Genomic DNA, 14728 nt, shown 5'->3' on the forward strand with positions numbered 1-14728 from the left:
CAGTCAGTGGCTCTGGATGAAGGGGAAAGACCCCAGCTGGGCCCTGAAGTGAGAGGGCCAGGAGGTATGCGGTCAACAATGCTTGACTCAGGGAGGAGGACGCCCCTGCCATGCATAGTCCCATGGGATGTTGGCTATCAACAACAAGGCAACTCCTATGACTAATTGGGAATGGGACGCAAGCGTAGGATTGATCACCCTGTCGCTGGCCGCCTGTGGGGAGGGTGTATAGTGTGAAAGGCCGAAACACCCTAGGAACCAAAGGTACACAACTGACGATGCGCTCCCCAAATTTCACGATGCGCCCCACAAATTTCATCAGGCTCACTGTTCATGAACTCTTGGAAGTGCTTGCACAAAGGATAGTAACATCTCACCTTGTGTTCTTGGAATCATATGAATACTGTAATTGATGTTATCTGATCTCTTATTTTTGCTTTTTATTTTTGCTTAGCATAAAACATTTTCGTACTGCAATAAACATAAACATACAACTAATTCTTAGGTATCCTTCAACTACTGCTAGAATCATTACTGACATGACAGGACATGTTTCAGTCACGATAGTTGTACCGAACACTGAGATAAAGTTACACATCACTGACAAGCCCGTTGTGTCAAAAACGCCCCAAAGATATATCTATTCCCCAATCTAGTTCCTCTTCTGGTGGCCACCAGAAAAGGGCTACTTTGGCTAATAGCACTGGTGATCTAAGGATTACAGTGAGCGTTCTCCGACGAGACCACCTCCTCGGGCCCCTCACTCCTCTAGCGCATCGCAAGCATGTGGCAATTATGTGCGCAAGCATGTGTTCATTACGTCACGAATGAACCATTCGTGGGTGGTTCATGTTCTCTCAGGAGAACATGGCCACATTGGTGCATTGTTCGTCTTCCCTTTCTCGTAAGGGCATGAGTGTGCAGCGCACCGTGTGCCATCGAGTTTGACAGCCATGTTCACAGTCTTGCATGCCTGGCAGCTTACGAATGGGATTGCTTGTCCTTCTCATGGGGGACCTAGCATTTCCAGAAAAAAAAAAAAATTCTCTCTCACTACCCTCGGTGGTGGGGTGGCAGTGCTATGCGCAGGCCACCTCTACGCTGCATGTGATGGCCACCCTGAAACTATGGAAGGCCAAAACACTCATAATGCAGGAGGGTAGTTCTTAACCGGGGTTGAGCTGCGTGTGTTGACTGAGATTAAGTCAAAGCGTTGGACCTCGGTGGTCCAGAAGCACCCCTGGCTAAACCTTGCAGAGGTCTGAGATATCGCCAAGTGTCCCTTCTCTATGCTCTGATCTCACAAGGTGGCCTTTTCGGCGTCACTGTGGAGGACTGTAATATATATACAGTATATATTGTCACGTTTTCTATGTGTTTAGTTATGTTCTGTGATCTTGTTTCCCCCTGTCTTTGTGATTTTGGTTTAGTCCTGTTAGTTTTTCCCGCTCCTCGTTTGTGTTCAGTTTCTTCACCTGTGTCAGTTAATTAGTCCCAGTTAGTCCCAGTTCTTTTAAGCCTTGTGTTTTCCCTCAGTGTTTGTTGGTCGTCGTCCTTGTATGGTTGTGTTCAGGCCCGGACTTGCCATCGGGAGCACTGGAAGAATTCCCGGTGGCCTGGCGACTAATTTGGGCTGCTGCCAGCCAGCCTTTTTTATATTTATTTTTTATTATTATTTTATATTACTACCGTTACCAGTGATCATTTTCGAATTCGTCATTCAATAAAATTATTATTATTATTATTAATAAATAAAATCACGAATCTGTTAGTCTTGACTGGCAAGGCTAACTTATAATTTGACTTTACGCCTCAGCCAAACGGTTAAACAAAAAATGCGAGCAGCGCCCGATGATGGAGAGAAAACGGCCAGGTGGAGCAGAGAGGGAAAGGGGAAAGAAAGAGAAAGCACTCCAAAAAGAAGCAGCAAAATGTTGTAAAATTACTGCCTGTTCAGGCCTTCAAGTGCAGGTCAGTTTCATCTGTAAATACTGTACTTTTTTCTTTGTTAACTCGTCTACATTCGTAGAGAAATCAAAACAAATGAGTGAAACAGCACACAGAAAACTCACAGAAGAAATGTAGGCTACTGAGGTAAAAATTCGAATTGTTTTTTTATTTTATTTATAACATATGCTTTAGTTTAACATAACACAACTAAGGGAGGTGTTTTGCTGAATATTATCACGATTGAAAATGTTACATTGAATTTATTGTTCAATAAACAAGTAGCATAGTTTATATTTAATATTAAGTTACTTACATTTTAGACACAAACAATATTAACTGTTTTTGTTCTATTTCACCAACGAAAATAGTTCCAAAGGAAAGCAACAGCAGCGGTGTTTTGTTACTGAATGATTCAGCGTTTTGAACAAATCTTTTGTATGATTGACTCAATGAGTCACTAATTAAGACGGTCACTTGCCGCCACCTATTGGCGGTTTAGTTTAATGTTTAAGTATTGCATTTTTTTAATTTGTATATTCAAACATTTATTTAAAACATCAATCTCATAACATCATTTATTGCAGTTGCAGTGCAAATTATTAAATTTGATGGGTAACAGCCCTATAGTGTCTTATTATTATAACTGAATTTATTGATCAAATGTAAGAATTTGACATGAAAGGTGATTCATACATTTAATAAGGTAATAAAAAATATTTTTATTAATAATTTTATCAAATACATTTATTTAATTAAAAAGTCTTACGCAACCTGCTGACCTTCAAATGCTTGTATAACGTTATATGCAGACCCATTTGATAGTAGGACTGCTTTACTTCTAGGTTTGGTGTTTATGTTTTTATGTTGTGGTCATACTGTGAAATAAATGTAAAAACAGGGTTGTCCGTGTTTCAAAATTTTATTTGGGTGGATGGCCTGGATGGGTGTAGGATTTCCCGGCCTGAAATTGTGTCCCAGTCCGGCCCTGGTTGTGTTACTGAATTCCTGGAGTTTGTTATTTTGTTCCTGTATGTTCCTGAAGTTAATTTTGTAAATAAATCAACTACTTTGAAGTTCCTGCATCCTCGTCCTCAGCTACCTGCACACAACCTGACAGAACGACCAACCCACTGCAAAAAAAAAAAAAAAGAAAGCCTCCAGTGTAAGCCTCCAGTCGAACATGGAGTTCGATAAACAGGCCTTTGTGGGAACCCACAAAGCGATTTTCCGGGGGATCCGTGGAGGTCACAGGGGAGGATATGGGTCTAGACTTTTCCAGCGTCAACATCTCTGCGTCCAGCCCAATCCTCTTCTCATCCGCCTTGTCGAGCAAGAGCCAGAACCAGTCTTCGAGCAAAAGCCAGAGCCTGTCACCTGTTCGCCAGAACCGGAGCCAATCGCCTGCCCGCCAGCGCCCGAGCCCATCGCCTGCCCACCAGAGCCTGAGCACACCACACTGAGTCCACACGAGAAGACACAGCGCTGATTGTGATGTCTACGGCGATTCTGTGTGTGTGGGCTACACGCACATCAGCTCTGGCCCATGATTCCAGTTCCGAGTCCCATGATGTGCTGGTCCCGTCCAGTTCCGAGTCCCATGATGTGCTGACCCCGTCCAGTTCCGAGTCCCATGATGTGCTGGTCCCGTCCAGTTCCAAGTCCCATGATGTGCTGGTCCCGTCCAGTTCCGAGTCCCATGATGTGCTGGTCCCGTCCAGTTCCGAGTCCCATGATGTGCTGGCCCCGTCCAGTTCCGAGTCCCATGATGTGCTGGCCTCGTCCAGTTCCGAGCCCGTTGATCCTGCGCCAGAGCCCGTTGATCCTGCGCCAGAGCCCGTTGATCCTGCGCCAGAGCCCGTTGATCCTGCGCCAGAGCCCGTTGATCCTGCGCCAGAGCCCGTTGATCCTGCGCCAGAGCCCACTGATCCTGCACCAGAGCCCACTGATCCTGCACCAGAGCCCACTGATCCTGCACCAGAGCCCACTGATCCTGCGCCAGTCCTGTCCAGCCCAGAGTTTCCTTTGCCGCGGGTCCTGCCCAGCCCAAGACCCTCTTTGCTGCCGGATCCCCCCTTTCCTGTCAATTTCCCCATTAAAATTTTGGGGTAGGGCGCCCACCAGAAGGGTCCTCACCGCCATGGCCACCCGAAGGGTCCTCACCGCCATGGACGCCCGAGGGTCCGACAGCTCCGCCCTGGACGCCCGAGGGTCCGACAGCTCCGTCCTGGACACCCTAGGATCCCACATCTCCGCCCTGGACGCCCAAGGGTCCGCCATCTCCGCCCTGGACGTTCGAGGGTCCCACAGCTCCGCCCTGGACGCCCGAGGGTCCGAAATCTCCGCCCTGGACGCCCGAGGCTCCGACATCTCCGCCCTGGACGCCCGAGGGTCCGACATCTCCGCCCTGGACGCCCGAAGGTCCGACAGTTCCGCCCTGTATGTTCCTGAAGTTAATTTTGTAAATAAATCAACTACTTTGAAGTTCCTGCATCCTTGTCTTCAGCTACCTGCACACAACCTGACACACACATATACATATATATATTAGGGCTGTCAAAATAACGCGTTAATTTCGATTAATTAATCTGAGAAGAAATAACGCGTTAAAAAAAATAACGCAGATTAATCCATTCCGTTTTGACCTTTGCGAAATCAAACAATACCGTTTTGGCGCTTGTAAATGTGACATGACAGATTCCTATAGCGGCACGTGAACCGATCATCTCTAGCTAATAGTAAATAAACACGATTGACCAATGTTGAAAGATACAGTAGGGCAGTCTAAAACTTACCGAAATGTATATTCCTCGATCAATCAGTGTTTTTCAACCGCGAAAAGAGGTCAATAAAACAGCTGTAGAACAATTATGTCACATAACATTTAGCCATAAGTTTCCTCAGGAAAGCCATTGTCATTTATAGTTGGCTATAAAAAAAGAGCTATAGAGAGTATTTTTCAAAATTTATGCAGCCTACTACTATATTACGTATGTATTATATTTTTACTTATATCAAAGTTGTTATTTGTAACAAACACGCATTATATTTAATTTGAGCTATTTTTAACCTTAAATACTACCAGCTGATATGGCTCTCTGTATTTTTACAGCATTGGGTGAGATTTTTTTTTTCTTGAGAAAAATGAATGCCTATCTTGTGTACCTAATATTTATCCAAATGAGTCAATATTGCATCAAATCACAATAATTAAATTAAATTGAAATCGTGAAATTTGTGTCAAGCAATAATAATAAAAACGTAGCTTACCAGAAATTGTACCATGTAAACATTGTAAGATTGTGTATGCGATTAATTTAGATTAATTAATTACAGAGTATGTAATTAATTAGATTAAATTTTTTAATCGATTGACAGCCCTAATATATATATATATATATATATATTTGAGAGGGTTATTGCGAACAAACAGCAGTTTAGGAAGTGTGTCCCTCCCTGCTCGCGCTATCTAACGAGAGGGGATACACATGTACTTTGTGTTGTTTGTTTGGGAGTGCAACATGCCCAGTCAGCTCTCGAGGGAGCTGATTGTGAGCATTGCGAGCGTCTGCCACTAAGGACGCTCCGCTCCCGCCGGGCACTCTCCGAGGAGGGCGGTTCGGTGCGCGCTCCCCGCGGTTCAGGTCCCACTTCTGCCGAGGCTGAGCGGCGCCGCTTAACGTTGGGATCGCAGATGGATCTCTCAGCGGGGTTAGAGACGGGCTCTGCCTTATGTCTCCCTTCACCCGTGAGATCCGTCCCGGGTTCGGAAGCACGCGCTGCGGTTTCTTCCGCTCGGGCTGAGGCACCAGTACTGCAACTGTCCAGTTCCGAGGAGCTGGATGTTGTTAGCATTGGTGGAGATGTGGAGGATTCGCCACCTTACACTCCCGAAAGTGATGAGCTAGTCGAGGTATTAACAAGAGCTGTAGAAAAACTCAGCATTGAATGGCCAGTGACTAGACAGGAGTCTGTTTCTAAATCAAAATTAGATGAGAGATTTTTGCCGTCACGAGTGCCTCCACGCCGGTGCCTGCCGTTTTTTTCCCGATCTCCACACTGATGTGTCGAGATCGTGGAGAAAACCGGTGTCATATAGAGTGTTTAGTCCCCAGACTTCAACATATTCAAATATTGTGGGGGCTAAATCACACGGTTATGGTGCTATGCCTCGCGTGGAAGAGACGCTTGCAAGCCATCTCTCTTCCGAGGCTGCATCATCTTTTAAGGCACCAGCATTACCCACCAAGCCCATAAGAAATACCTCGGCTTTGGTGGGTAAAGCGTATTTGGCAGCAGGTCTTGCTGCGTCATGTCTGCATACTGTGTCCATCTTGCAGGCATACCAGGCTGACCTGCAGAGGGACGTGAGTGAGAGTGAGGAGGTCGGTGCTGATGTAGTTCGCGAACTGCGTCAGGCTGCTGATTTATCCCTGCGTGCCACCAGAGAGTCGGCCAAGCTACTGGGTCGATCTATGGCAGCCCTGGTGGCTGCAGAAAGACATTTGTGGTTGAATCAGACAAATATAAAAGAAAAAGAAAAAGCTTTCCTTTTAGACGCTCCTCTCTCCCCCCTGGGTTTATTTGGTGATGCTGTGAATTCTGTAATTGATAAATTCCAGGAGGAGAAAAAGCAAAGAGCAGGTTTTAAGAAATTTCTCCCTTTAAAAGTTCATGTCCCTGGGGCTGCTGGGCGGAAGCAGCCTCGGCCGTCTGCAAGCTCATCACATAGGGCGCAGCAGAAGCAGAGTGTCGCGTCTCGTGCTCCCCCTGCTGGACAGTGGGCTCAGCCGAAACCTTCCAGTAATAGAACTGATCTGAGGACAGATATATTAGCTAAGATGACTTCGGCTAAGAAGAAGTCCTGACGCCACGGCATGCAGGACACTGAGGGTGGTCCCCACCGAGGCGGAAAGGTGTTCACCTCTTTTTACGGTGCCCATTCTTCCTCGGTGCCCTCAGGGGCCCGTTCTGCCAACCCCGCCTTCATGCCGGGGCGCAGACGGTCCCAGCGAGCACTTTCCCGAGGGACGCTCGCTCCCTCTGAGGAGGGTCTCAGAGCAGTTAAACCAGTTGTTCCCTGCCGGTGCGCCGTTACAGGGCGCTGCGTTTGCTGCTCAAGTTACACCAGAGGCCAGTCTCGAGAGACTGGTACCCTTAGTAGAATTTCTGGCAGAGTGGAAAAGCCTTCCAAGAATATCTCATTGGGTCCTGCAGACACTAAAAGAAGATTATGCTATCCAATTCAGGTGTCGTCCACCAAAATTCAGAGGGGTTCTGCCCACAGTGGTGGGCCCCGAGCAGGCTTTGGTCATGGAACAAGAGGTGAAAACGCTCCTTCAAAAGGAGGAAATAGAACGGTACCCTCCTCCCAGTTTGTCAGGTTATTACAGCCGATATTTCATCGTTCCAAAGAAGAATGGGGGGGTTGCATCCAATTTTAGACCTGCGCCTATTGAATCGCTCGGTCGGGAAGCTAAAATTCAGGATGCTCACTATCAAGTAGATCGTGTCACAAATCAGATCCGAGGACTGGTTTGTCACGATAGATCTAAAGGACGCGTACTTACACATTTCCATCCTTCCACAACACAGGAAGTTCCTGAGGTTCAGCTTCGGCGGCGTGGCGTACCAGTACAGGGTTCTTCCGTTTGGCCTAGCTTTATTTCCCCGCACTTTCACGAAATGCATGGATACGGCATTAGTGCCTCTGAGGCTTCAGGGCATTCGCATCCTCAATTACATCGACGATTGGTTGATTTTAGCTCAGACAGAGCATATGGCAGTTCGGCATCGAGATGTCGTTCTCGCTCATATCAGACAGTTGGGGTTGAGGCTGAACGCAAAGAAAAGTGTTTTATCTCCTTCTCAGAAGACCACTTTTCTGGGTGTCGTTTGGGATTCGGTTTCGATGCGGGCGCGACTCTCTTCCGACCTGCATCGCTTCGATTCTCTCAGCTGTGAAACAAGTAAAACTAGACCAGTTACTCACTGTAAAGCAGTTTCAGAGACTGTTGGGTCTGATGGCAGCAGCGTCTAATGTTATACCTTGCGGCCTGTTGTACATGAGACCGCTACAGTGGTGGCTCAGGACCAAGGGATTCTCCCCGAGTGGAAATCCGCTCTGCACGATTAAAATCACGCGGCGCTGCCTTCGTGCTCTGGTCATGTGGAAAGAAACATGGTTCCTATCCAAAGGTCCTGTGCTGGGGGCTCTTTGTCGTCGCGTAACGCTAATGACGGATGCTTCCCTCACAGGGTGGGGGGCGGTCATGAGTGGTTGTCCAGCCCAAGGTCTGTGGCAGGACCATCATCTATCATGGCATATAAATTGTCTAGAGATGTTGGCGGTGTTTTAGGCTCTGAAACACTTCCTAGCAGACCTGAGAGGTCATCATGTGTTAGTTCAGTCAGACAACACGTCGGTGGTCTCTTATATAAATCATCAAGGGGGCCTGCGGTCTTGCCGGCTTTACAAGTTGGCCCTTCAGATCCTCCTGTGGTCCCAAGGGAAGTTACTATCACTGAGAGCAATGTATCTTCCGGGGTATTTGAATGTGGTAGCAGACTCCCTGTCGAGGCAGGGGCCGAGGCCGAGGGAATGGAGACTCCACCCCAGGGTGGTGGAGCTCCTTTGGTTGAGTTTTGGTTGCGCCGAGGTGGACCTATTCGCTTCCAATGAGACCACGCATTGTCATCTGTGGTTCTCCATCAGTCATCCAGCCCCTCTGGGGTTGGACGCTATGGTGCAGCCGTGGCCGAGGTCACGTCTGTACTCCTTTCCCCCGATTGCTCTGCTACCAGGAGTTCTGGAGAGGGTTCGCCGGGACGGGCCAGCCTTCTACTAGTAGCCCTGTTCTGGCCGGCCAGAGTATGGTTTGCGGACCTGATTTCTCTCCTGGACGGCTCTCCTTTGGAGCTCCCGGTCAGGAGGGATCTACTCTCTCAGGCAGGCGGCACGATATTTCACCCCCGCCCAGAATTGTGGAAACTGTTGGCTTGGCCTCTGAGGGGGCCCAGCTCATAAAATTAGGTCTCTTAACCGAGATTGTTGAGACCATTCTTCACTCCAGAACTCCATCCACGAGGAAGCGCCACGTTTCCTTCGTGGCACTTTGAGGCTGAGCCCAGCAGTTCGTACGAGGGTGCCGACCTGGGATCTGGCCATTGTATTAGAAGGTCTTTCCCTAGCTCCCTTTGAACCTATCGAAGAAGTTCCTGAGAAGTTTCTCACCTTTAAAACTATCTTTCTTTCTTCTTGCTATCTCCTCACTAAAAAGAATCAGAGATTTACAGGCTCTGTCAGTTTCACCCTCGTGCTTGGAATTTTCGCCTGGCATGGTTAAGGCTTTTCTGCATCCTAGACCAGGTTACGTTCCCAAGGTACTAATGTTGTTAGACCTACAGCTCTGCAGGCTTTCTGTCCTCCTCCTTTTTTGTCGTCGGACCAGGAGAAACTTAATTTACTCTGCCCTGTTAGGGCGTTAGACGCTTATGTCCACAGAGCTGCCCTGTGGAGGAAATCAGAACAACTATTTGTGTGCTTTGGGCCACCTAGGAAAGGGTGTCCCGCGTCTAAACAAAGAATGAGCAAGTGGGTGGTCGAGGCTATCTCACTTGCTTATGAGTCGGCTGGTCAGCCTTCACCTTTGGCTGTACGAGGCCACTCTACCAGGAGTATGGCTGCTTCTAAAGCTTTATTGTCAGGAGTTTCACTGAGTGATGTTTGTGATGTGGCTGGATGGTCTTCACCGCATACTTTTATTAAGTTCTATGACCTAGCCTTAAACTCTACCCCTGTGGCACAGGTGCTCTCGTCCTCTGTGCGCTAGTTCTCACATTCCCACATATTCAACGCAGCTCGAAGTTTCCTTGAAAGGGAACATCTCTGTTACGTATGTAACCCTAGTTCCCTGATAGGGAACGAGACGCTGCGTCGTTCCGCCATAGTCAAGTCATCCTCATTTACTCCCGGCATCATACTCCCGGCATTCCCGTTAGCACTTCCTTCAGGCCTATCATTAGCTGATGCGCTTGTGTTTTTGGGGTGATTTATAGTTTCCTGGTCGATGACGTCACCCGCCTATGACGTTCCATGTCTCCATTGGGCTGATTCCATACGTGCTTCATGACGCACAACGAGGGGCGTTCCCACAGCGTTCGACGCAGCGCTTTGTTCGCTATCAGGGAACTAGGGTTACATGCGTAACAAAGACGTTTTCTTATTTAAAACATCCAGTGTGCAAAGTTCTGCAAACCATGCCCCTCTAGCAAACCTCTAGGATTTTGAAGAGTCATTAAACTTGTTTTATTCTCCCCTAGCACTTTACAGTGCTGAGAAAAAAGGAAAAAAAACTAAACTGAATTAGAAATTTGACTTTTTGTGATGTCTGCTTTACTTATCCGCCACAATAATGTGTTTTGGACAATAATGTGTATTTCTCATAAAATGTACATCAATAATACCATAATTTTTAATTTATATAATTCATTAGGGTTTCATGAAATTATTTGGATGCTTTTTTCTATTGTTCTACAGCCCTAATTTTCTAAATATGTTTTTATGAAACACTTGACTGAGCCATAAGACTGAGCCATGATCAAGCTGTTCTGCTGCTTCAGTTTCCAGACGAAATACACACACAGATACAAACAAAGTGAGCATCTTCTGTCAAGGTGTAGATAATCCACGCAGGACTGCAGGAACCTGAGAACAGGCTCCTTGACAAGTAGACACTTGAACGGAATTTGATTTGCCACATGATTTGTTTGTTTATTCGAGAGTGCATGTGCACTGTGCCTAAGTGAGATGTACCTGCAAGAAAGCTTTGATGGAGAAATAATACTGGAATGTCATTTTCCTGGGCATTCTTAGACACAGCTTGAATTCATACAGAGCAGACCGACCTGGGTCAACAATGAGGGCATATTTTATTAATAATTAAACAAGAATCACAACAACAAGCATAAAATACTTTGCACTTATACCTTTAGGTGTATTTGCAAATAAGTCCTGCATTGAAATATGTGGCCAGTGTCACTCCTTTATACCAACTCTGTCATTCAGATAAATTTGAGCTTTCTCAAATAAGCCTTTTGGCCATTTTATAAGGTGGTTGAAAACTTTTAAAGGGGCATTCGGCAACGAGCTCCCCCTACAGCTGTGAGGCGTATATTTCACAACAATGTCGTAAAAAAATTCACTTGCAGCACCCTCCTCCCCCTTTCTACCGCTGCTCATGTGCATTTGTTATTATGGGAGCCGGACAACTTTATTGTGTGGAGCTATGTCTACCGATGTGGGTAATACATCATACACATTGAGGCCGTGTTTATGTTGAATTGTCCTAAAGCAGTTTGTGTTTCTCGCTCGTTCTCGCTTCTCACGAGACTTCCTATTTCCAACATACCGGGACGTTAATCCAATCCAAACCATCCAAATGAACGTTAAACCATCCAAATGATTTCTAAACGGTTTTATTAAGTTGAAATAGTTGCCGAATGTCCCTTTAAATAGCCTCTGTGGTTTCCATGGAGATAGGGTCTTTGCAGGGGAGTTTAAATGGTCTGTGCAATCACAGCATAACATTCCATCTATGATGCCTGGGAAATCAATAAATATAAAAGCATGACATTTTCGTGACTGTCTCCTTGCCATAATCGAATAATAGATACATTTTTGACTTGATCAATTATGCTGGGTCTGGCCTTTGCATCTTACTAAACTCAGCCAAAGAATCCCTAAAGAAATTAAATTTGTTTGCCAATGTACCCATTGGTTCTTTACATAATGCAGACCGAAATCTTACTTATGCTTCTGTGTGTGTCTTCATAAACACACAAAGGATTCTTCTCTGCATTCTCATTTTTGCTCAGTGGGAGTACTGATCTTACAAACATGATTAGTAAGACAGCATGCAGTTATACTGATATACAGACATACTTTTCATGTACTGCTTTTCATCTATATATTAGTAGGCATCTTTAACTTGTTTATTTATTAAAATTAATAAAGGTGATTTGGATATATTGATGTATGTGTCTAAACTGTTATGTTATCAATTGTCATGATAATTGCATTATACTGGTCTTATCTTGTAAGCTTTAACACAGTTTTAACATTTCTGACTTTCCTCATAAAAGACAAGATATTCCCATCCTCTGTGGGGCAGTCGTGTCCTAATGGTTAGTCAAACCTAACTTGAAGGTTGCAGGTTCAATTCTCAATACCAGCAGGAAAATGTGGGTGGGGGGAGTGAATGAACAGCAATCTCTTCCACCCTCAATACCCACTGAGGTTCCCTTGAGCAAGGGTTAGGTTGGTTCAAAAACCTAACCCCCAATCTCTCCCAGTGTCTGTGTGTGTGTCTGGGTCTGTGTCTGTGTGTAAAAAAAAAAAAAACACACAGCAATGTTAGCACCCAAATCCTCTTATCAGTGAACTCCTAAAGTAATGTTTGCTTTAGTCCCATTTAGATTTAATGAATAGTTCTGGTTCAATCTTGCAGTAACAAGCAAAAAAAAAAAAAAAAAAAAAAAATCCTCATGTTCAATTTTAACAGCTCTGACCTTCCTCATTAAAATACTCTAAATATTCACATCTTCTTTCCCTTCAATGGTTTTTTGATATTTTTCTTCTGATCTCTTTTATCTTTCTCAGTCTGGAAGGAACAGTGCTGGAATCTTAAACTCCAGTCATCGTTTCAACACCAATTTAACATGACTGCCTAAACCAACACCATGTTATGCTAAATTAGTGCTGAGGAGTATTTCAATAGTCTTGGCTTAATCTCTGTTTTTTTCATGCAGTGCAGATTGGCAGATCACATGAGATTAACTTGCTTTGGCAACAGTAAAAAAAAAGAGAAAAAAGAAAAAAGGAACAAAAGACCAGTTTAATGACAGATCTAGGAATGTGACCAGTTCAAGAAAAGAGCCCTGCATAACTTGCAGTAATAATTGTGCGTGTTTTTGTGTCTGTCTGTCTGTGTGCGTGGTTGTGCTTATTTATATGATTTATTAGGACACAAATATGTATAATGACATAGGTAGTACACTGGTATTACAACGTAAACATGATTTGTTGGGACATTTTCTGAGCCCCTGTAATTAAATGGGCTTAAAAACATACTAAACAATCTTTAATAAAAATGTTAAAATGCAGAAAGGTTTCTGTGATGGGTAGATTTAGGGGTTGCTTTAGTGTAAGGGGAAAGAATATACAGCTTGTACAGTATAAAAACCTTTGAGCCTAGTGTGTGTGCATTTTGGGTGAGATTACTAAGAGGTATCAAGAGAACCTTCTTATTCCGGTGGAAGAATAAATCAAAAAATGTTATGACGCTGTGCACACATAACTCGTATTTCGCTGTGCACACATAACTTCGACTCCTATTAATTGATCAAATGTACTGAACACCTTGAATGCATGAAATAATTGCAGTGCTGCTTTGGATAAAAATTTGGATGTATTTAAAAAAATTCTATCCAACTGACTGGCTTTTATCATACACATTTCCCTAGCAGGTCTTGTCAAATGGATATAGAATTGTGCGGTCTACACAAGTCTCAAAAATAGGCATACCATAAACAGTGTGATAGTAAATAAAAATAGATAGAGAGAGAGATACCATAAATAACGTGACAGTAAAAAAATTGTTTAAAAAATACAGAGAGAGAGAGAGAGTCTGCATCAAACAAAAAAACATCATAAAAGTCAAAGCCACTTGCCTACTTATTCCCTCTTTTTCCTTTGTTCCCTATAACTCCTCAAGGTGAATGCCTTCCTGTCCTTTGTGGTTCCCATGGCACTGATCTCTGCATTAAATGGAGTCATAGCCAGTCAGCTACTGCGCATGTTTCGGGAGTCTGCCCAGGACAATCGCATCTGTATCATCGGAGGCAACGCTACCATGCTTAGTGTCGCGGTTGAACCCAACCGTGCCCAGTCAATGCGCCATGGAGTCATGGTGCTGCGTGAGTACCTTTATGTTTTTTCAAGTGTCCAATATAATATTATAAATTAATTTACAATGTATTCATAAAATCAGTAGTATACAGGAGTCAAATATGGAATGCTTTTACTAGTGATGGGGACGAGACCGCTTATGCCGAGTCCGAGTCAAGACCGAGTCTTTGAAGGGTCGAGTCCGAGTCGAGACCGAGTCTTTGAAGGAACAAGTCCGAGACGAGTCCGAGAAAGCAGAAATTGGTCTTGAGATCGGTCTCGAGTCGAGTACTACATCACTAGTGCGTGTGTGCGTGCGTGCGTGTGTGTCCCCGCAGTCTCTCTATGGTTGAATTTGACCATAAACTCTACAACATCAAACAGTGAAAAACATTTTATCAATATCCTCATAGATAATGCAGGGACAAGGCTGAGTCACAAACAACACCTATTATAATGCTCAGAATACACTGCAGGGCTTTGTACACTGTATTGCTTTTATAAACAGCTATTTTCTCTACACACTTATTTTTTTTAAATTTTACAGGCAATTGAAAACTGAATACTGTATGTGTGCAATGAAAATTATGTATGCTCACACAGCACTTTCAGTGATTTTTTTCCCGTTGTTTGGATGTAGAAAATGTTTTGTGCTGGTCTAACAAGGGGATGATTTGAATGATGGGAGCTAAAAATATGTACTGCCACAGCTATTCAATTTAACTTAATTTACAAACTCATTTAAGTCTCTTAAACAGGAAGAACATGTATTTTTCCATTAGAGATGAAGTTGAGATATGTACACCAGGGAAGAATCCAGAGTTAGTTTGTTTT

At 44.6% G+C, this 14728-nt stretch overlaps 1 protein-coding gene across 1 annotated transcript in view; it reads left to right on the plus strand.

Moving 5' to 3' along the window:
- ntsr1 (neurotensin receptor 1 (high affinity)) overlaps nt 1-14728 on the plus strand; it is a 42984-nt gene that overhangs the window by 11864 nt on the left and 16392 nt on the right. Inside the window, exon 2 of the mRNA XM_077214284.1 lies at nt 13722-13923. Coding sequence (XP_077070399.1) covers nt 13722-13923 — 202 coding nt within the window. The remainder of the gene's footprint in view (nt 1-13721; nt 13924-14728) is intronic.

The sequence above is a fragment of the Siphateles boraxobius genome, unplaced genomic scaffold, assembly GCF_051911475.1.
Source record: "Siphateles boraxobius isolate OS27281-9 unplaced genomic scaffold, OSU_SipBor_1 68, whole genome shotgun sequence".
NCBI classification, from domain to species: domain Eukaryota; kingdom Metazoa; phylum Chordata; class Actinopteri; order Cypriniformes; family Leuciscidae; genus Siphateles; species Siphateles boraxobius.